The following is a 21,357-nucleotide window of genomic DNA, read 5'->3' on the forward strand; positions in this document are numbered from 1 at the left end:
TTGGTTACTAAAGAAATACAAGCATTCTTGGGTTCCCCAATGGCAACGCAAGTGTCCTGCAGTGGGCTTGGATCAGAGGCAGAGGCAAAAGATGAAGCCAATGCCATGAGGGCCACAGTTACTAGGAAACTAACACCTTTCTCCATTGTTAGAGTACTGTCTCCAAACAATCACAAATCTTTGTGTTTAGGTGAGGGGTGAAAATTTTTGCATGAGAAACATGTCAATTTATAGATGGTCTTCAATGGGTAGGTCTTTTTTTTTTTTCTTTTTTTTTTTTTGCTTTCTCACTTACAAGGATAAGTGTTTTCACCAATACATGTTAATTTATGTAGGGTTAGTTAGTATACTGATCTTAACTTAAATATTCTCAATGCATATGTTGAAAGTGAAGTTCAATGAGGTGGAGGCAGATCCAATTTCATATCCATCTCCAATATGAAAAGTTCTCCACAAGATTTAGTTCCAAATGGCTAGCTAATGGAAGAACTACATATGGCAAAATGAAGTGAAAGTATTCAGGATTACTTAACCTTTTAATGCAGCAGATCAGTCCTTCTGTTTTCTTGGTAACCAAACATTGAACAAACTCTAAAGTAGTGTATATACAGCAAAAAGAAGATCATTATTATTATCATTATGGTGTTTGATAGTGAATATATTTATGTCTTATGAGAGAAAGGGACCTTAACAAATAAACTAGGTTGTTAGGTTTTCTGCAACAGTTACAATCTTTGTCTTCTGATGAGAAAGAAGTGAAAACCTTGGATATGAAAATTCTAAAGTTATAACATAGAAGTCTTCGGATTAGTCTATGTTTTATGTATACAATAAGCAGATAGTCCAGCTAAGTGTTCAATGGATTGCATTTTTTATATTTCAAACATTGAATCATTCCTCAACTACTACATTAAATACTCATCCTTTTTTCTTCAACTCATGCTGTAGACTTTAAGAGTTTGATTCTGCATAATCTTTGGGTTTCAGGACTTAGTCCAGGGTAAAGCTGAGGGTGTAAACCTGTGGACTAGGGGGAGAGAGAGAGAGAGAGAGAGAGAGAGAGAGAGAGAGAGAGAAAGCATTGTTTTTATTATACCCAAAGTCCATATAGAAAGAAGTACATAATAAACCCTCTTATTGTACTACCATTATGCTGAGGGAACATTTCAAAAGGTTACTTAAACAAGCAAATAGTTCATCACTTGCTCAATTAAATATTCTTTTAGTTGTAAAAATATTTCATTTTGATTTTATTTATAAAGAAAATAATTTCTTTACAAACTTTATTTACGAAAAGAAAATAATTTGTATAAGTTCAATTTGCTAAAAAGATTCTCGTTCTATTATTATGAAAAAATTATTTAAGACTTTAATTTACAAAAATTACTTTTTATCCCATTTAAATTAAGGAAATAGAATTTCATTTATAAATTCACTTTTTTAGATAATTTTATTAAAAATTAACTTTGATGACAATTTTATTGACAAAACAATGTTTATTAAATAAATAAATTTCCAGGCAATTGTTATTAATTTTTTTTTTTAATTTCATTGAAAACAATTTTTTGAATTTTCCTAAATTAAATATTCAATTGTATACCCAAGTAGATATATACAAAAGAATTTGTACCAAATCAAACCCACAATAAGCTCAATGTTTCCCATTTATTATTTTTCTAACCCTCATTTTCTTTCATGAAATTCAACCTTCCATGTGTGTGTTATAAGTCATAAATCCATGCTCAACCAACAAAATATCAATAGAGTCAATTGCAAATCCTTAGAAAGAGAAAAAAGTGACAATGGTAGTGCATGCATGGAGGAAGAAAGGAAGAAGAAAATAAAATAAATAAAAGAAAAAGAAAGAAAAATAAAATAAATAATAAATGATAATAATATAAAAATAAATAAATACAAAATATAAAATATGAAGAAAAAAAAATGACAATGGGTTCGGAGCAAATTTTGGGAAACTGCATAGCTATTAATTCTGTCACGGAAGAAAATGTCAAACAGCATTGAAGAGGTTGAATGAAGTTAAGACAGGTGATGGCAATACCAAAAAGTCTTGCTCTATGGTCCCAGTGATAAATGAGGGCTCACCACCTGCCCCTCACTAGGCCAAGTTGTCTGAACCATTTGAGCAACTGAGCCCATCTATTTAAACTTCTACCATTGATCCCGTCGAGTGTTGAAAAGTATGATACACGTTAAGTTTAAACTTTTAAGAAAATTGATTGTTCATCCCATCTTACCTAACAAGTGAGAAAAAAAACTTTTGGCCTGAAATCTAACATCGAATTCCAAAAGCTGTACACACACACTGAGAGAGAGAGAGAGAGAGAATGGCATACAATCAGAACAATCCCGTTGCTGTGGCAGTGTTTTTCTCTCTTAGTTGTCTTGCTCTACTATCAACTTCCACATTCCTCTGCAAAAACTCCACTGATTGTCAATCTCTGCTCAAATTCAAACAAGGCATAACAGGTGATCCAGATGGTCATCTCCAAGATTGGAATGAAACCAGGTTCTTCTGCAACTGGACAGGGATTACATGCCACCAGCAACTTAAGAACCGGGTCATAGCCATTGAGCTCATAAACATGCGCTTACAGGGAGTTATCTCACCATACATATCCAATCTATCCCATCTCACCACCCTCTCTTTGCAAGCCAACAGCTTGTATGGAGAGATCCCAGCTACCATTGGAGAGCTTTCTGAGTTAACATTCATAAACATGAGTGGTAATAAGCTTGGGGGCAATATTCCAGCCTCAATACAAGGCTGCTGGAGCCTGGAGACAATAGACTTGGACTATAACAATCTGACTGGAAGCATTCCTGCTGTACTAGGCCAAATGACAAACTTGACATACCTTTGTCTCTCTGAGAACAGCCTCACTGGAGCTATACCATCGTTTCTTTCGAATCTGACAAAGCTGACAGATTTAGAATTGCAAGTTAATTACTTCACAGGAAGGATTCCAGAGGAGCTAGGAGCATTAACAAAGCTGGAGATATTGTACCTCCACATCAACTTTTTGGAAGGAAGCATACCTGCATCCATCAGTAATTGCACTGCCCTGCGTCACATTACACTGATTGAGAATCGGTTAACGGGAACAATCCCTTTCGAATTGGGGTCAAAGCTCCATAACTTGCAGAGATTGTACTTCCAAGAAAACCAACTTTCTGGGAAAATTCCAGTGACCCTGTCCAATCTTTCTCAGCTGACACTGCTTGATCTTAGCCTCAACCAGTTAGAGGGGGAAGTCCCTCCTGAGTTGGGGAAGTTGAAGAAACTTGAGAGACTTTACCTTCATAGCAATAACCTGGTGAGCGGTTCCAACAACTCTTCCCTCAGTTTTCTAACTCCTCTCACTAATTGTTCACGTCTACAGAAACTGCACTTAGGGGCATGTCTGTTTGCAGGAAGTTTACCGGCTTCAATTGGCAGTCTTTCCAAAGATCTCTACTACTTGAATCTTCGAAACAACAAATTAACAGGAGACCTACCAGCTGAAATTGGAAATCTAAGCGGCCTTGTGACTCTAGACCTGTGGTATAATTTTTTGAATGGAGTTCCTGCAACAATTGGGAAGCTTAGGCAGTTGCAGAGATTACACTTGGGAAGAAACAAACTTCTTGGGCCAATTCCAGATGAACTTGGGCAGATGGCTAACCTTGGTTTACTGGAACTTAGTGATAATTTGATTAGTGGGACAATCCCATCTTCTCTTGGTAATCTGTCACAGTTGAGATATCTTTACTTGTCTCACAACCACCTCACAGGGAAAATTCCCATCGAACTCACCCAATGTTCTCTTCTAATGCTTCTTGATTTGTCTTTTAACAACTTACAAGGGTCTCTTCCCACAGAAATTGGTCATTTCTCAAACCTGGCTCTTTCACTCAACCTTTCGAACAACAATCTTGAAGGAGAACTACCTGCTAGTATTGGAAATCTGGCATCTGTGCTGGCAATTGACTTGTCAGCGAATAAATTCTTCGGAGTGATACCAAGTTCGATTGGAAGATGCATTTCAATGGAGTATCTGAACCTCTCTCACAACATGCTTGAAGGTACAATCCCAGAGTCCCTGAAGCAAATCATTGATCTAGGATATCTGGACTTGGCTTTCAATAATTTAACAGGAAATGTTCCAATCTGGATTGGTGACAGCCAGAAGATCAAGAATCTCAATTTATCGTATAACAGATTAACAGGAGAGGTTCCAAATAGTGGGAGGTATAAAAATCTAGGAAGCAGCTCATTCATGGGGAATATGGGGCTCTGTGGTGGCACCAAACTTATGGGTCTCCATCCATGTGAAATTCTGAAACAAAAGCACAAGAAAAGGAAATGGATTTATTACCTGTTTGCAATATTAACTTGTTCTCTGCTTCTCTTTGTGCTGATCGCCCTCACTGTTCGTCGTTTCTTCTTCAAAAATAGGAGTGCAGGTGCGGAGACTGCAATTCTAATGTATTCCCCAACCCATCATGGAACCCAAACTTTAACTGAAAGGGAAATCGAAATTGCTACTGGCGGTTTTGATGAGGCTAATCTATTAGGGGAAGGAAGTTTTGGTAGGGTGTATAAAGCTATCATCAATGATGGAAAAACTGTTGTGGCAGTTAAGGTTCTGCAAGAAGAGCGTGTTCAGGGTTACAGAAGTTTTAAAAGGGAGTGTCAAATACTGTCTGAAATTAGACATAGGAATCTGGTTAGAATGATAGGATCGACCTGGAATTCAGGATTCAAGGCTATTGTTCTCGAGTATATAGGCAATGGGAACTTGGAACAGCATCTTTACCCTGGTGGGTCAGATGAAGGAGGTAGTGAATTAAAATTGAGGGAAAGAATGGGAATAGCAATAGATGTTGCAAATGGCTTGGAGTATCTTCATGAGGGTTGTCCTGTTCAAGTTGTACACTGTGACCTGAAACCACAAAATGTTCTTTTGGACAATGATATGGTGGCTCATGTAGGAGATTCTGGTATTGGAAAGCTCATTTCAGGTGACAAACCAAGAGGACATGTTACTACCACAACTGCTTTTCTACGAGGATCTGTCGGGTATATCCCCCCAGGTATGCATTTGATTACCTTATATAAATCTTCAATCCTATGCTTCATAATCCCTTTGAATCTTCTTGGAAAAGTTAGCGACCTACCTTCAAATCTGAGAAGTAAATGATAAGTTATCAGACTAGATAATTACTTTTAATCATGAATGCCAATCTTTCATCTCACATGAACTTCAAACTAGTCTAGTTTTCATTCATTTGACTGCCTACCCAATGGTCATATATTCTAGAGAACTAACTGTTAATAATAGGATAGAAGTCGAGAAGAAAAAATAGGGTTTTGTGTGTTTCCTCATATACCATTATGATAAATTTGTTTAACAACATGGTATGTCTTGTTGGTTATTCTCCCGCTTTTCTTTAAGTACAGTGATATTCAGATAGTTTCCTAATCGCTTTTCCAATGAGAAGCATTTACATCTAAATGAAAAAGAAGGATGCTTGCATTCTTGTGATATTCAGATAGTTAATATGAACCAACTGCATCTATCCATGTCTCTTTCTTTAAACAGACTATCCTAATTTGAAGGGATATAAATAAAAGTACAGTGATTCAGCTAATAGTTCCTATTGCTTGTACACAGAATATGGGCAGGGGATCGATGTCTCAACAAGAGGAGATGTATACAGTTTTGGAGTGATGATGTTAGAGATGATAACACGGAAGAGACCAACGAATGAAATGTTTTCAGATGGACTTGATCTAAGGAAATGGGTGTGTTCTGCTTTTCCAAATCAAGTTTTGGATATTGTAGACATCTCACTGAAGCACGAAGCATATTTGGAAGAGGGGAGTGGTGCTTTACATAAGCTTGAGCAATGCTGTATCCACATGCTCGATGCAGGGATGATGTGCACAGAAGAGAACCCCCAAAAGCGTCCCCTTATCTCTTCGGTTGCTCAAAGGCTAAAGAATGTCTGGAAAGAAATGGGATTTGAAACACTTCGTAAGGCAAAGGAAGAAAATGTGGACATGTCACTGAACTTAAAATAGTAAACCTCCGTCACTTTCAGTCTAGGTAAGAAGAAGAGCTCTCTATTTACAACTATAAATGATCGTTTTGCTTGTGTGTAATAAGAAACCAGAATAACAGATTGCTCCCATTTGTGCAGAAAAAACCAGTGAGTCCTTTGTCGGTGTTTTTCCCTTTCATCATAAGCAGTTATAATTATACACTCAAAACCATAATTTCATTTGTGGAAGATGGTAAGCAAATTTATCAACAAATGCTTGTTAATGACAAAAAAATTTCAAAGTCTTTACATAGATGGTAATCATACCACTCCACCCTTGAGGACCAGGATTGATGGCTTCTATCTGAAATCTCCTACTCAGCCAAATGAAACCAATAATTCACCCTAGATGGAAGGGTTTGTTTGGAAAACTTCAATAAGGAGAAAAATGTCTTCAGCATGATAACTCCCCAGTTTTCCAGATGATCTGCTTCACAATAAGTATGAATAAACCTTCAAGCATCTGCCTAAACCTCTTAAATCCCTACTACAAAAGATTAAGTGATCTGCTTCCACCCTGAATACTGCAAAATTTTCTTGAATTAGAATTCAATATACCCTAATAGGAGGAAGACACGGGCCATTATTTTCGAGTTGCCAAGTTAGCATATCATTTCATCCATTATCTTAGCAGATACAGCTATTCTGATCTTTCGGAGTTACCAATCGAACAACCATCAGAGCCAGTTTAAGATGACCGAAAAGGGGAAAGAACCCACATGATGGAGCCCCAAAAGGACGCAAACTGGATAGAATTGAGTCTTACAAACATCTAGGATCTAATTATCCCCATGCTAAATCCATCTTGTGTATGAGGAACATCCTCCCCTTAAAGCGAGTTTTTCGGACAGATTTATGGTTGGGTAACTCCAATATTTGCACTTATATCTTGCATTTCTAGTCCCCCAAGCCCAAAAAGTCCCTCCATTGGAAATCTGGGTTCCCCTCTTCATTTTCATCATGTGAAATTACAATATCTTCTGTAAACTGATGTGCTAAAACTAAGAAATCATTTTGCTCCTCCATATTTCACAAATGCTTAATTTTCTTCTACTTTCAATATTCTTTGAAAAATCATAATTTCCATTGATCCCTATGAAAATAGTTAGGTTGAAAACACATATGCAGAACAAAGAGTAGGAAATCAAAGAAAAAGAAGTCAGCATAGAGTTAAGATTTGGTAAGAAGACTGACCCATAAAGCAACTATCTCCTGCAATACTAGGGTTTTGGATGAAAAAGAAATCCTCCATTTAGCACATATAGAAATGAGCAACACAAGCACCAGACTGCACAAACATACATATAATCAAATTGTAAATCAGATAAAATGCAATTCAGGTAACACATGAATCCCTCTTTTACCTTTGGCTGCACATGCAACAATTCTTCAACTCCCATGCCAGCCATGGGAAGTATTTTCCATGAGAATCCCTACACCCTGAAATGCATACGAGGAAAAAGCATTTTAGGGTAAACACAAATATTGTTTGTGACTCTTCTAAAGTTAAAAATTATATTATTTGACATGAAATAAAAGCAAAAATATTGTTAATAACATGATACACATTATAACCCAAAATAGAAAAAAGTTTAAAAGCTTTTAGAAAAATTGGTACCCATTTACATATTTATTTCCTAATTTGCAATTGTCCATTAAAAAAGTTAGAAACGTTTCTTAAAACCACTATTGTTATTTTTCAAGTATTAGAAAGATTAAAAACACTTCCTAAAATTGCTGTCAAGTGTAACCTAATTATCAATGGTAGTTTTATTTTATTTTAAAGATTGCTTTGTAGTAAATGCACATTATAAATTTAAAAAAAAATTGAATATTTGGTTGTTCTCATATCTACCTCCACCATGACCGATATCGGACCGATACTCGAGTTCAATATTTGGTTGAGTTATGAATAAACTTGTTGAATCACAAAGAAAATTTGAGATAACCCTAATATTATGTCCAAACTAAGCTCTTAGGGTGATGGGTGATGGAAAAAAATAGTAATATCGAAGTGGAAATGGTGGATAAGAGAAAAATATCGAAACCCATGAAAGTGAAGAAATATGGAGAGTTCAGAGTCTTCAAACCCTTTGGATTTCCATCCATTTATTTGCATCTCTATCCTCTTGCATCTTTGTAGGACTATTTTGTGAGACTTCAAAAATGGGTATTGTGTAGAGTACTAAAGAGCTCACATAGGGTTCATAATCTCGATTGAGACTCGTACGACTTGATCGAGTCATATCCGCTTCAGCCATGATCGGTATTGGATCGATACCCGAGTCCAATATTTGGTTAACTCATGAATAAACTTGTTCAATAAAAAAGAAACTTTGAGATAACTCTAAGATTATGTCCAAACTAAGCTTTTTGGGTGATGGGTAATGGAAAAAAATGGTAATATTGGAGCAAAAATGGTGGATGAGAGAAGAAGATTGAAACCCATGAAAGTGAAAAAGTATAAAGAGTTAAGAGTCTTCAAACCCTTTTCATCTTCATTCCTATATTTGCATCTCAATCCTCTTGTATCTTCGTAGGCTTATTCTGTTAGCCTTAAAAAAATGGGTATTGTGCAAATAAATGGAGAGTTCAGTTAGGGTTCAAAATCTCAATTAAGACCGGTACGACTCGGCCAAGTCATATCCACCTCGGCCATGACCAATACCGAACTAATACCCAAGTCCAATATTTGGTTGACTCATGAATAAACCTGTTGAATAAAAAAGAAACTTGGAGATAACCCTAAGATTATGTCCAAACTAAGCTTTTCGGGTGATGCGTAATGGAAAAAATGGTAATATTGGAGCGTATATGGTGGATGAGAGAAGAAAATCGAAGCCCATGAGAGTGAAAAAATATGGAGGGCTCAAAGTCTTTAAACCATTTGCATCTCCGTCCCTATATTTGCATCTTCATCATATTGTATCTTCGTAGGGTTATTTTGTGAGCCTTCAAAAATGGGTATTGTGAAAAGAATTAAAGAACTTAAATGGGGTTCAAAATCTCAGTTGAGATCAAAACGACTCGGCCGAGTAATATCCGCCTCAACCATGACCGGTACTAGACCAATACCCGAGTTTAATATTTGGTTAACTCATGAATAAACTAGTTGAATCACAAAAATAAAATAAAAAATTGAGATAACCCTAAGATTATGTCCAAAATAAGCTCTTCGAGTGATAGGTCATGCAAAAAAATGGTAATATTGGAGCTAAAATGACGGATGAGAGAAGAAAATCGAAACCTATGAAAGTGAAGAAGTATGGAGAGTTCAGAGTCTTCAAACGCTTTGCATCTTCATCCCTGTATTTGCATCTCTATCATCTTATATCTTTGTAGGGTTATTTTGTGAGCCTTCAAAAATGGGTATTGCGCAGAGAAATAGAGAGCTAAAAAAGGGTTCAAAATCTTAGGCCATGACTATTATCGAACCGATACCCAAGTCCAATATTTAGTTGACTCATGAATAAACTTGTTAAATCACAAAGAAACTTTGAGATAACCCTAAGATTATGTCCAAACTAAGCTCTTCGGGTAATGGGTGATGGAAAAAAAATGGTAATATTGGAGGGAAAATGGTGGATGAGAGAAGAAGATCGAAACCCATGGTAGTGAAGAAGTGATTACTACTCAAAAAGTGCTATTTGATAGCTTGTAATAAACTCTTTTAAACACTTTTGAGTAGTAGTTATCACATTTTAACCCAATTAACATATTAAGGACCCTTGCAATCAATTCTAATCAAATTGTGTTAAGTTTTGGTGTTTTGATAGCTTTTTTATCACCAAAGCAATCCGTGATTGAGGAGAGTTCTTTGGAATCCATGGCAAAGCAATGGAAAGCTCAGAAATATGAAGAACCAAAGCTTTGAGGTTCTTTTCCATAAGCAAATCTGGAATGCAAGGAGTAAAAGATGTCCGGACACACCATCGGATGACGGCGGAAGTCAATGATCCGGACAACATATCCGGATAGGATATGCTATCGTCCGGGTGTGATGATCACGAGTGCTGTGTGCTTCAACCTGAGGGAGTCTGAATAGGGGAGCACGCCACATGTCCTCTTGGGGAATCCGGATGGAGTTGATCCGGATAGCCTTGCGCATTCCGTGTCATCCGGGAGAGGGGTCCCTACACCTTGCACACGCAGACGGTCCCCCTTGCGCAACATAGCTTAGTCCACCAGGGGAGGAATTCCGTGCGTCGACATTTCACATCCGGAATTCTGTGCGCCGACATTTTACATCTGGATATCTCGCAGCCGGATGGGAGAGGAGGACGTTTCAACTTCTCCGGTCAAACTTATCCGGATCCTCTGATAGCGCTTACCAGGAGAGTTTTTCTCTCAGTATACAGTGCCACGGTGTTCTCCTGAAGCTTCTTGATATTTCCGACCGACATCCTGAGATATTTTGCTTTAAATATTTGTTGTCTAAATCCCCAAAGTCTCCTTGTAACCCACCTCCCAAAGTCTCCTTGTAACCCACCTATCATAGGATTCCTTAGTCTTTAAGTAAGTACAAAGGGTGAATAACCTCATATATATAGTTTGTAATTTTCTTTACAAAGATATATTATGTAATCGGCAGAAAAAAGAAATATATTTTATAGAGCACTTGCTCTGTTTTTCCTTCATATAATTGTTTTCTCGTTAGTTTTCTTACTAGCCAAACAAGCTCTGAGGAAGTTTCCTCATAGAATGAGTGGCTAGACTTTTAGTTCCTTGGAGTTAAGGTTGCCGGGAAAGGTTCCAAGTGCAAGAATTAGTAGCTTTGTGGTTTCAGTCATTAATGAAGAGAAAGTGTGATCCTTTAATGATTTATATGTTTTTAGTTAACTTAAAATACCTTCAATTCACTTAAGCCAACACTTGGTAAGGCACGTGATCTCCGTCCATGGAGATGCACTTGTTTATCTCTTGCGGGCTTTTGGGAAGTGACTTGGAGGTAGGATTTTCTAGAATTGCCAACACTTGGTAAGCTTTTGGACTCCAAGGAGACATCCGTTAGTTATCTCTTGCGAGCTTGAGAAGAGAAGTCCAAAGTTAAAGATCACATTGAATGGAAAATGCTAGGTGAGAGGCACGAGCCATTGCAAGTTGCATCAGTGAGAGGGAATTAGAGTTGAAATCCATTTAAAGGATACATCTGTGCAGCACCGGTTAGAGAATTGACTATATGTTAATTCTCTAATGCGAGGAAATGAACCAAATGACCGGAGCTCTGTTTTTGCATAAGAAACCTCCCCTGTGAACCTAAACCTCCAAGGAATGTTTTTCTTCATAAGTAATTTCCATTACTTTCTTTTTAGTTACCTTTAAACAAAACCTCATTTAAACAAAGTTTGTGTTTTTTTCTTAAGCTAACCTTGAAATGAAAAAGTACCAATTTAACTTTGAATTGGTATCAGTTGTGAGTTGAAAACCCTTCCCAGTGAACGATCCTAGAGCCACTATGCTATATTAGCTAAAGCTATCCTAATGCATAGTGATATAGGTTATAAATTTTGTTGATTACTCTCTCAATCAAAGAGCACCAGCTGGACATGAATCAGCTGAGACACCAATTGGGAACGAATCAAGAAGTATGGAGAGTTCAAACTCTTCAAACCCTTTGCATCTTCATCCTTGTATTTGTATTTCCATCATCTTGTATCTTCGTAAGGTTATTTTATAAGCCTTCAAAAATTAGTATTGTGCAAAGAAATACAGAGCTCAAACAGGGTTCAAAATCTTGGTCGAAATCGGTAAGACTCAGCCGAGTCATATCTACCTCAACCATGATCGGTATCAGACTGATACCTAAATCCAATATTTGGTTGACTCATGAACAAACTTGCTAAATCACAAAGAAACTTTGAGATAACCTAAAGATTATGTCCAAGCTAAGCTCTTCGGGTGATGGTTGGTGAAAAAAATGGTAACATTGGAGCAAAAATGGTTGATGAGAGAAGAAGAGTTAAACTCATGAAAGCAAAGAAATATGGAGAGTTCAGAGTCTTCAAACCTTTTGCATCTTCATCCCTATATTTGCATCTTTATCCTCTTGTATCTTCATAGGGTTATTTTGTGAGCCTTTAAAAATGGGTATTGTACAAAGAAATAGAGAGCTCAAATAAGGTTCAAAATCTTGATCTAGATTGGTATGACACGACCGAGTCATATTTGCCTTGGCCATGACCAGTACTAGATCGATACTCAAGTCTAATATTTAGTTGACTCATGAATAGACTTGCTAAATCACAAAGAAACTTTGAGATAACCTTAAGAATATGTCCAAACTAAGCTCTTTGGGTGATGGTTGATAGAAAAAAAAATGGTAATATTGGAGTGAAAATGGTGGATGAGAGAAGAAGATCGAAACCCATGAAAGTGTAGAAATATGGAAAGTTCAGAGTCTTCAAACCCTTTGGATTTTCATCCCTATTGTTGGCAGATCAGAGGGTTGGCCGCGTCCATCAACTCTTCTTATGTTTGTCGTGGGAACTTAGGTGAATGCACTATAAGGTTAGGGTATGCGTCTTTCCTAACAGCAATTGCTTTTAGGAGAGTTAGTAGCGTCTGAGGTCCTACAAGTGGTATGGGAGATTGCTGATAGATCGGAAGGTTGGTCGTATCCATAAACTCCCCTTGTGTTCTCCATGGGCGCTTGGGTGAATGCACTATAAGGTTAGGGTATGCGTCTTTCCTAACAGCAATTGCTTTTAGGAGAGTTGGTAGCGCCTGAGGTCCTACACCTATATTTGCATTTCCATTATCTTGTATCTTCATAAGGCTATTTTGTGAGTCTTCAAAAATGGGTATTGTGTAGAGAAATAGAGAGCTCAAACAGGGCTCATAATCTTGATCGAGACTTGTACGACTCAACTCAGTCATATCCGCCTTAGCCATGATTGGTGTCGAACCAATACCTAAGTCCAACATTTGGTTGACTCATGAATAAACTTGTTAAATCACAAAGAAACTTTGAGCTAACCCCAAGATTATCTCCAAACTAAGCTCTTCAGGTGGTAGATGATGGAAAAAAAATGGTAATATTGGAGTAGAAATGGTAGATGAGAGAAAAAGATCGAAACCCATGAAAGCGAAGAAGTATGAAGAGTTCAGAGTCTTCAAACCCTTTTCATCCCCATTCTCTTGTATCTTCATAGGGCTATTTTGTGAGCCTTCAAAAATGGGCATTGTACATGCAAAGAAATAGAGAGCTCAAATGGGGTTCAAAATCTTAGTCAAGACTAGTTTGACTCGACTGAGTTACATCCGTCTTGGCCATGACCGGTATCGAATTGATATCTGAGTCCAATATTTGGTTATCTAATGAAATAAACTTGTTGAATCGCATGGAAACTTTGAGATAACCTAAAGATTGTGTCCAAACTAAGCTTTTCGAGTGATGGGTAATGGAAAAAAATAGTAATATTGTAGCGAAAATGGTGGATGAGAGAAGAAGATCGAAACCCATGAAAGTGAAAAAATATAAATAGTTCAGAGTCTTCAAACCCTTTGCATTTCATCCTTGTATTTGCATCTTCATCATCTTGTATCTTTGTAGGGTTGTGTTGTGAGCCTTCAAAAATGGGTATTGTACAAATAAATAAAGAGCTCATGAACCGTATTGGACTGATTCCTGAGTCCAATATTTGGTTGACTCATGAATAAACTTGTTAAATCACAAAGAAACTTTGAGATAACCCTAATATTATATTCAAACTAATCTCTTTGGGTGATGGGTGATGGGTGATGGAAAAAAAATAGTAATATTGGAGCAGAAATGGTGGATAAGAGAAGATAATCAAAACTCATGAAAGTGAAGAAGTATGGAGAGTTTAGAGTCTTCAAACCTTGTGCATCTTCATCCTTCTATTTGCATCTCCATCCTCTTGTATCTTCATGGGGTTATTTTTTTAGCCTTCAAATATAGGTATTGTGCAAAGAAGTAGAGAGCTCAAAGTGTTGTTTTAGAGGGGAAATGGGTATTGTGCAAAAAAAGGAAATACGTGTTTGCGAGGTGAATGGTTTATGGGTATTTGATAGGATTACAAATAAGTAGTTAATGAATATGTGGTGAATAATTGTATTTAAATGGATAATGAAAATTTGATGGGTTTAGGATAATGGTAAATTAATAATGAATATTTAGGTTTACATAAATAAAATAGAAAATAAATATTAATATAAAAAGTCAATTAAAATGAATAGATGTATAGAAAAAATATATTATATTCAAATATGCTCATTCAAATAAAAATTCTCCATTTTTATAATTGTTTCATTTAGTATATATTTGATAAGAAAAATGATGTTTACTTTTTTCAAAGATGATTCCTAGATGTATTTTTTAAAATATTGAAAATATTTTTTAAAAATTTAAAATATTTAATTTAAAAAAAATTATAAACAATAAATTCACTTTTTATTATTTTCATCTTTAATAATGCATATTTAATATTAAGTGATTAAATTAATTTTTTTATATTTTTATAAATCATTACGAAGGTATGTTTTTATCATAATTTGAATAATTTTATATATAATAAAAGTTTATTTTATTAATTTTTAACTTCATTTATTTGTATTTATTTTTGTAATCTTTTTAAATTGTTTTGGGCTTTTAAACTATAATTTTTTGTGTATCACCCGATATTGATCTGCGACGTTGAGACCCATGTGCCTCAAGACTTACCGAGTTGGTGTCCGATACCATGACTTTGAACCATGGCCAACAACCTCATATAATCCAATAATGGAAAGATGCCATTAATTTGCTTCTCTAGATTATCCCAGTATAACCGGCCCCCATCAACTGAGATCGAAAAAACTAATTAAGATGTCCGAGTCAAACCATATGAATGGTGGGAGAAGCATCAGTGTCATGAAATAGTGAGGAAAGAATGGAAATGAAAGCCCAGAAATCTCATGACATCCACTGTGAACAAACCTCTAACCCCAACTTCTTATAAAGATCTAATGGGTCATGACACTAATCACAATCTGATTACAGATGGCCTGTCCAATTTGAAAATTCTCAGAATGGTTCAACCTTTCAATTTGAAAAATGACATCCATTGAAGATTTGGAAAGTGTATCGATCTGCTTAATTACCTTACTTATAGGGCATAGATTAGCCGAAGGACTTCATCTAATTAATTGGTATTTTGCTAATGTAAGGTTTCTTGCTTCTCACCAGAAAATACAGACTTGCTTGTTAAAGACGACTAATTAAAAAGTCTTAGTTTAAAGGTGTTTGTTAAGATCTCTTTCTCTCACAAACCATAATAATTGTAGTAGTAACTTTTGAGCCAACCGCTCAGACAGGGAAGGCTGCAAGCATAAAAATCATAGTCAAAGCTTTTGTAACTGAGGAAAGCCTAGTGAGCATATAGCAGAAAGTCTTTGAATTTATCCCAATTTTTCATTGAACTGAGGCAACCCCAGAGCTTATCCAAGGACTTTTCACTCAGTGGAAGGCACATGAGCTAGAAACTCAGAACTTGGCTACATATTCAATCTCATCAGCCAATCTCTCAACACTTCGAATGGTGAATTAAGCTATATAAATACTCATTAAACTGAACCTACACAAGTCTCATGGAGTAACCATGTTTGATAGGGGTGGGTCATTGTATAGTCCAAGCTGGCACCTACTCTGTAATCTTCTATTTGCTTGTCCATACACTACTAAAAGAGCAGAAAGCTCTACTATATATGTAAACGTATGGATCATACAGATTGATATTAAATTGGACCTGCCTCCACCTGATTGTACATTGCTTTATATTCTGGTTAAGATCTGTATACTGACTAATCCTACGTAAATCAACATGTATTGGTGCAACCGCTTGTCCTCGAAAGTGAAAAAAGAAAGAAGAAAAAACTTCCCATTGAAGACTTGGTGAGTTTATGCAAAGACTAACTCACCGACTCTGGTCTATAAATTAACATCTTTTCCATGCTAAATTTCTTATCCCCGCCTAAAGATAAATATTGTGATTGTTGGAGACAGTACTCTAACAATGAAGAAAAGCGTTAGTTTCCTGGTAACCGTGGCCTTCATGGCATTGGCTTCCTTTCTTGCCTCTGCCTATGATCCAAGCCCACTGGAAGACACCTGTGTTGCCGTTGATGAGCCCAAGAATGCTGGTATTTCTATAGTAACCAATGATCTTATAGCTATTTTCAGTACTTCTCTTTTTATTGATATGGTGAGTATGGTTCGATACTAATGATATATCTTTTCTTTTTTCCTTCTTCATGCAGTATTTGTAAATGGGAAGTTCTGCAAGAACCCAAACCTGACCGTGGCCGAGGATTTCTTGTATCAAGGGCTGAATATTCCAGGAAACACATCAAATTATGTGGGCTCAATTGTCAATCTTATAAATGTTGATCAATTACCAGGAGAAAACGCTCTTGGGGTGTCAGTGGCTCGTATCGATTATGAACCTAATGGTCAAAACCCTCCTCACTTTCACCCTCGTGCCAGTGAGATCCTCGTTGTCTTGGAGGGAACACTCTTTGTTGGCTTTATCACATCCAACCCTGAACACCGCTTCGTTAGCAAAGTCCTGAACAAGGGGGATGTTTTTGTGTTCCCTTTCAGTCTCATTCACTTCCAAGTCAACATTGGGCACACTAATGCAGTAGCCATTGCCGCTTTTAACAGCCAAAATCCAGGTATAGTCACCATAGCCAGTTCAATGTTTGGATCAAATCCACCCATCAATCCTGATTTCCTGGCAAGGGCCTTCCAGTTGGACAAGAGGGTGGTTGAATACCTTCAAGCACGATTCTAGTGGGGAAATATAGAAACAGAATAAGCTGTCAACCTTTGATTTCCTTGCTTGAATGACGATTCATGATGTTCAATTCCCTCATTGTAACAAACATGGTATAATAAGAGGGTCTGGTTGTAACTCTTCTGGTGTGGACTTTGGGCATATTACTGCAATAAAGCAGTCTGCAATAAAGCTTTTAGAAAAATTGGTACCATTTACATATTTATTTTTTAATTTGCAATTGTCCACCAAAAAAGCTAGAAACGTTTCCTAAAACCACTGTTGTTATTTTTCAAGTATTAGAAAGATTAAAAACACTTCCTAAAATCATTATCTAGCGTAACCTAATTATCAATGGTATTTTTATTTGTTTAAAAAGATTGTTTTGTAGTAAATGCACATTATAAATTTAAAAAAAAAAAAAAAGTTCCGAGAATGTTTTGGTAATGTATAATATAACAAAAATGTGATTGTTGGAAGAATCACATCATTATTTAGATTTTTAAAAGTGATTTTCAACAATTTTTTTGAAGATTGCTTTCTAGTATTAGGAAATGCTTTTAACCTCGTTCAAAATTCATCCTAAAGAGGAACCTAGTGTATTAGATTCATTAATGAATGTAGTCACTTTTAAAAATAATTTGAAACTCAAATACTAATCCAATTTTATGAATTTATGAACAACGATTGATTCATTATTTCTCTTATGCACAGAATCATAATTATCCAAATTTTTTCATTCAACAAATAAACTCCAAATCAAGAAAGAGTTAGTGTTTTTGTTTCATTAACAAATATTTAATTTTAAAAAATATTTCAGAATTAAAAAAATAAACCAATTATTGCCAGAAATTCAAGGAGTAAGATTTGCATCTCATCATATTGGATCTTCTCAGGGCTATTTTGTGAGCCTTCAAAAATGGGTATTGTGCAGAGAAATAGAAAGCTCAAATAGGGTTCAAAATCTCAGTCAAGATCAGTATGACTCGACCGAGTTATAACGGCCTCTGCTATGACCGATATCGGACCGATACCCGAGTTCAATAATTGGTTGAGTTATGAATAACCTTGTTGAATCACAAAGAAAAATTGAGATAACCCTAATATTATGTCCAAACTAAGCTCTTAGGGTGATGGAAAAAAATGGTAATATCGAAGTGGAAATGGTGGATGAGAGAAAAATATCAAAACCCATGAAAGTGAAAAAATATAAAAAGTTCAGAGTCTTCAAACCCTTTGGATTTTCATCCATTTATTTGCATCTCCATCATCTTGCATCTACGTAGGACTATTTAGTGAGACTTCAAAAATGGGTATTGTGTAGAGTACTAAAGAGCTCAAATAGGGTTCATAATCTCGGTTGAGACTCATACGACTTGATTGAGTCATATCTGCTTCAGCCATGATCGGTATCGGATCAATACCCGAGTCTAATATTTGATTAACTCATGAATAAACTTGTTGAATAAAAAAGAAACTTTGAGATAACTCTAAGATTATGTCCAAACTAAGCTTTTTGGGTGATGGATGATGGGTGATGGGTGATGGCAAAAATTGGTAATATTGGAGCAAAAATGGTGGATGAGAGAAGAAGATTGAAACCCATGAAAGTGAAAAAGTATAAAGAGTTTAGAGTCTTCAAACCCTTTTCATTTTCATTCCTATATTTGCATCTCAATCCTCTTGTATCTTCGTAGGGTTATTCTGTTAGCCTTAAAAAATGGGTATTGTGCAAATAAAATCTCGGTTAAGACTGGTACGACTGGTACGACTCAATCAAGGTTCAAAATCTCGGTTAAGACTGGTACGACTCGGCCAAGTCATATCTACCTCGGCCATGATCGATACCGAACTGATACCCGAGTCCAATATTTGGTTGACTCATGAATAAACTTGTTGAATAAAAAAGAAACTTTGAGATAACCCTAAGATTATGTCGATGGGTGATGGAAAAAATGGTAATATTGGAGCGTATATGGTGGATGAGAGAAGAAGATCAAAGCCCATGAGAGTGAAAAAATATGGAGGGCTCAAAGTCTTCAAACCCTTTGCATCTTCGTCCCTATATTTGCATCTTCATCCCTATATTTGCATCTTCATCATATTGTATCTTTGTAGGGCTATTTTGTGAGCCTTCAAAAATGGGTATTGTGAAAAGAAATAGAAAGCTCAATTAGGATTCAAAATCTCGGTCGAGATCAATACGACTCGGCCAAGTAATATCCGCCTCGACCATGACTAGTACTAGACCAATACCCGAGTCTAATATTTGGTTAACTCATGAATAAACTTGTTGAATCACAAAAATAAAATAAAAAAAATTGAGATAACCCTAAGATTATGTCCTAAATAAGTTCTTCGAGTGATGCGTCATGGAAAAAAATTGTAATATTGGAGCTGAAATGACAGATGAGAGAAGAAGATCGAAACCTATGAAAGTGAAGAAGTATGGAGAGTTCAGAGTCTTCAAACCCTTTGCATCTTCATCCCTGTATTTGCATCTCTATCATGTTATATCTTTGTAGGGTTATTTTGTGAGCCTTCAAAAATGGGTATTGTGCAGAGAAACAGAGAGCTAAAAAGGGGTTCAAAATCTTGGCCATGACTATTATCGAACCGATACCCAAGTCCAATATTTAGTTGACTCATGAATAAACTTGTTAAATCACAAAGAAACTTTGAGATAACCCTAAGATTATGTCCAAACTAAGCTCTTCGGGTAATGGGTGATGAAAAAAAATGGTAATATTGGAGGAAAAATGGTGGATGAGAGAAAAAGATCGAAACCCATGGTAGTGAAGAAGTATAGAGAGTTCAAACTCTTCAAACCCTTTGCATCTTCATCCTTGTATTTGCATCTCCATCCTCTTGTATCTTCGTAGGGTTATTTTATAAAAATTAGTATTGTGTAAAGAAATATAGAGCTCAAACAGGGTTCAAAATCTTGGTCGAAACCGGTAAGACTCAGCCGAGTCATATCTGTCCCAACCATGATCAGTATCAGACTGATACCCAAATCCAATATTTGATTGACTCATGAATAAACTTGCTAAATCACAAAGAAACTTTGAGATAACCTAAAGATTATGTCCAAGCTAAGCTCTTCAGGTGATGGGTGGTGAAAAAAAATGGTGACATTGGAGCAAAAATGGTTGATGAGAGAAGAAGATTGAAACCCATGAAAGCAAAGAAATATGGAGAGTTCAGAGTCTTCAAACCTTTTGCATCTTCATCCCTGTATTTGCATCTTTATCATCTTGTATCTTCATAGGGTTATTTTGTGAGCCTTTAAAAATGGGTATTGTATAAAGAAATAGAGAGGTCAAACAAGGTTCAAAATCTCAATCGAGATTGGTATGACTCAACCGAGTCATATTTGCCTCGGCCATGACCAGTACCAGACCGATACTCAAGTCTAATATCTGGTTGACTCGCGAATAGACTTGCTAAATCACAAAGAAACTTTGAGATAACCTTAAGATTATGTCCAAACTAAGCTCTTTGGGTGATGGTTGATAGAAAAAAAATGGTAATATTGGAGTGAAAATGGTGGATGAGAGAAGAAGATCGAAACCCATGAAAGTGTAGAAATATGGAAAGTTCAGAGTCTTCAAACCCTTTGGATTTTCATCCTTATTGTTGACAGATCGGAGGGTTGGCCGCGTCCATTAACTCTCCTTGTGTTCGCCATGGGCACTTGGGTGAATGCACTATAAGGTTAAGGTATGCGCCTTTTCTAACAGCAATTGCTTTTAGGAGAGTTGGTAGCACCTGAGGTCCTACAAGTGGTATCAGAGCTAAGTTCATGGATTCAAACCCCAGGGGTGTCGCTAGGGGGGAAGATTGTTGACAGATCGGAAGGTTGGCCACATCCATCAACTCCCCTTGTGTTCGCCATGGGCGCTTGGGTGAATGCACTATAAGGGTAAGGTATGCGCCTTTCCTAACAGCAATTGCTTTTAGGAAAGTTGGTAGCGCCTAAGGACCTACACCTATATTTGGATCTCCATTATCTTGTATCTTCATAAGGCTATTTTGTGAGTCTTCAAAAATGGGTATTGTGTAGAGAAATAGAGAGCTCAAACAGGGTTCATAATCTTGATTGAGACTAGTATGACTCGACTGAGTCATATCTGCCTCAGCCATGATCAATGTCGAACCGATACCTAAGTCCAATATTTGGTTGACTCATGAATAAACTTGTTAAATCACAAAGAAACTTTGAGCTAACCCCAAGATTATCTCCAAACTAAGCTCTTCAGGTGGTAGATGATGGAAAAAAATGGTAATATTGGAGTACAAATGGTGGATGAGAGAAAAAAATCGAAACCCATGAAAGTGAAAAAGTATGAAGAGTTCAGAGTCTTCAAACCCTTTTCATCCCCATTCTCTTGTATCTTCATAGGGCTATTTTGTGAGCCTTCAAAAATGGGCATTGTACGTGCAAAGAAATAGAGAGCTCAAATGGGGTTCAAAA

The 21,357-nt window shown here is 36.4% G+C and overlaps 1 protein-coding gene and 1 long non-coding RNA gene across 3 annotated transcripts; one reads left to right on the plus strand and one right to left on the minus strand.

Annotated features, from left to right (window-relative positions):
- Positions 1 to 1,963: 1,963 nt before the first annotated feature.
- On the minus strand, positions 1,964 to 7,590 carry LOC132255030 (uncharacterized). Of its 2 annotated transcripts, XR_009467586.1 has the most exons (4): positions 7,470 to 7,590; positions 7,300 to 7,393; positions 3,058 to 5,186; positions 1,964 to 2,939 (listed from the first exon to the last, which is right to left on the minus strand). It is a non-coding gene; the product is annotated as an uncharacterized LOC132255030 (long non-coding RNA). The 2 variants fall into 2 exon arrangements; XR_009467585.1 differs by having other exon boundaries at positions 1,964 to 5,186.
- Positions 7,591 to 16,062: 8,472 nt separating this feature from the next.
- LOC100252783 (germin-like protein subfamily 1 member 15) lies at positions 16,063 to 17,020 on the plus strand. Its single transcript, XM_002284646.5, has 2 exons — positions 16,063 to 16,245; positions 16,363 to 17,020. Exons 1-2 carry the CDS (start codon positions 16,119 to 16,121, stop codon positions 16,896 to 16,898), a joined length of 663 nt encoding a protein of 220 aa, XP_002284682.1. The 5' UTR covers positions 16,063 to 16,118; the 3' UTR covers positions 16,899 to 17,020.
- The last annotated feature ends 4,337 nt before the right edge of the window (positions 17,021 to 21,357 follow it).

The sequence above is a fragment of the Vitis vinifera genome, chromosome 14 (assembly GCF_030704535.1).
Source record: "Vitis vinifera cultivar Pinot Noir 40024 chromosome 14, ASM3070453v1".
NCBI classification, from domain to species: Eukaryota; Viridiplantae; Streptophyta; class Magnoliopsida; order Vitales; family Vitaceae; genus Vitis; species Vitis vinifera.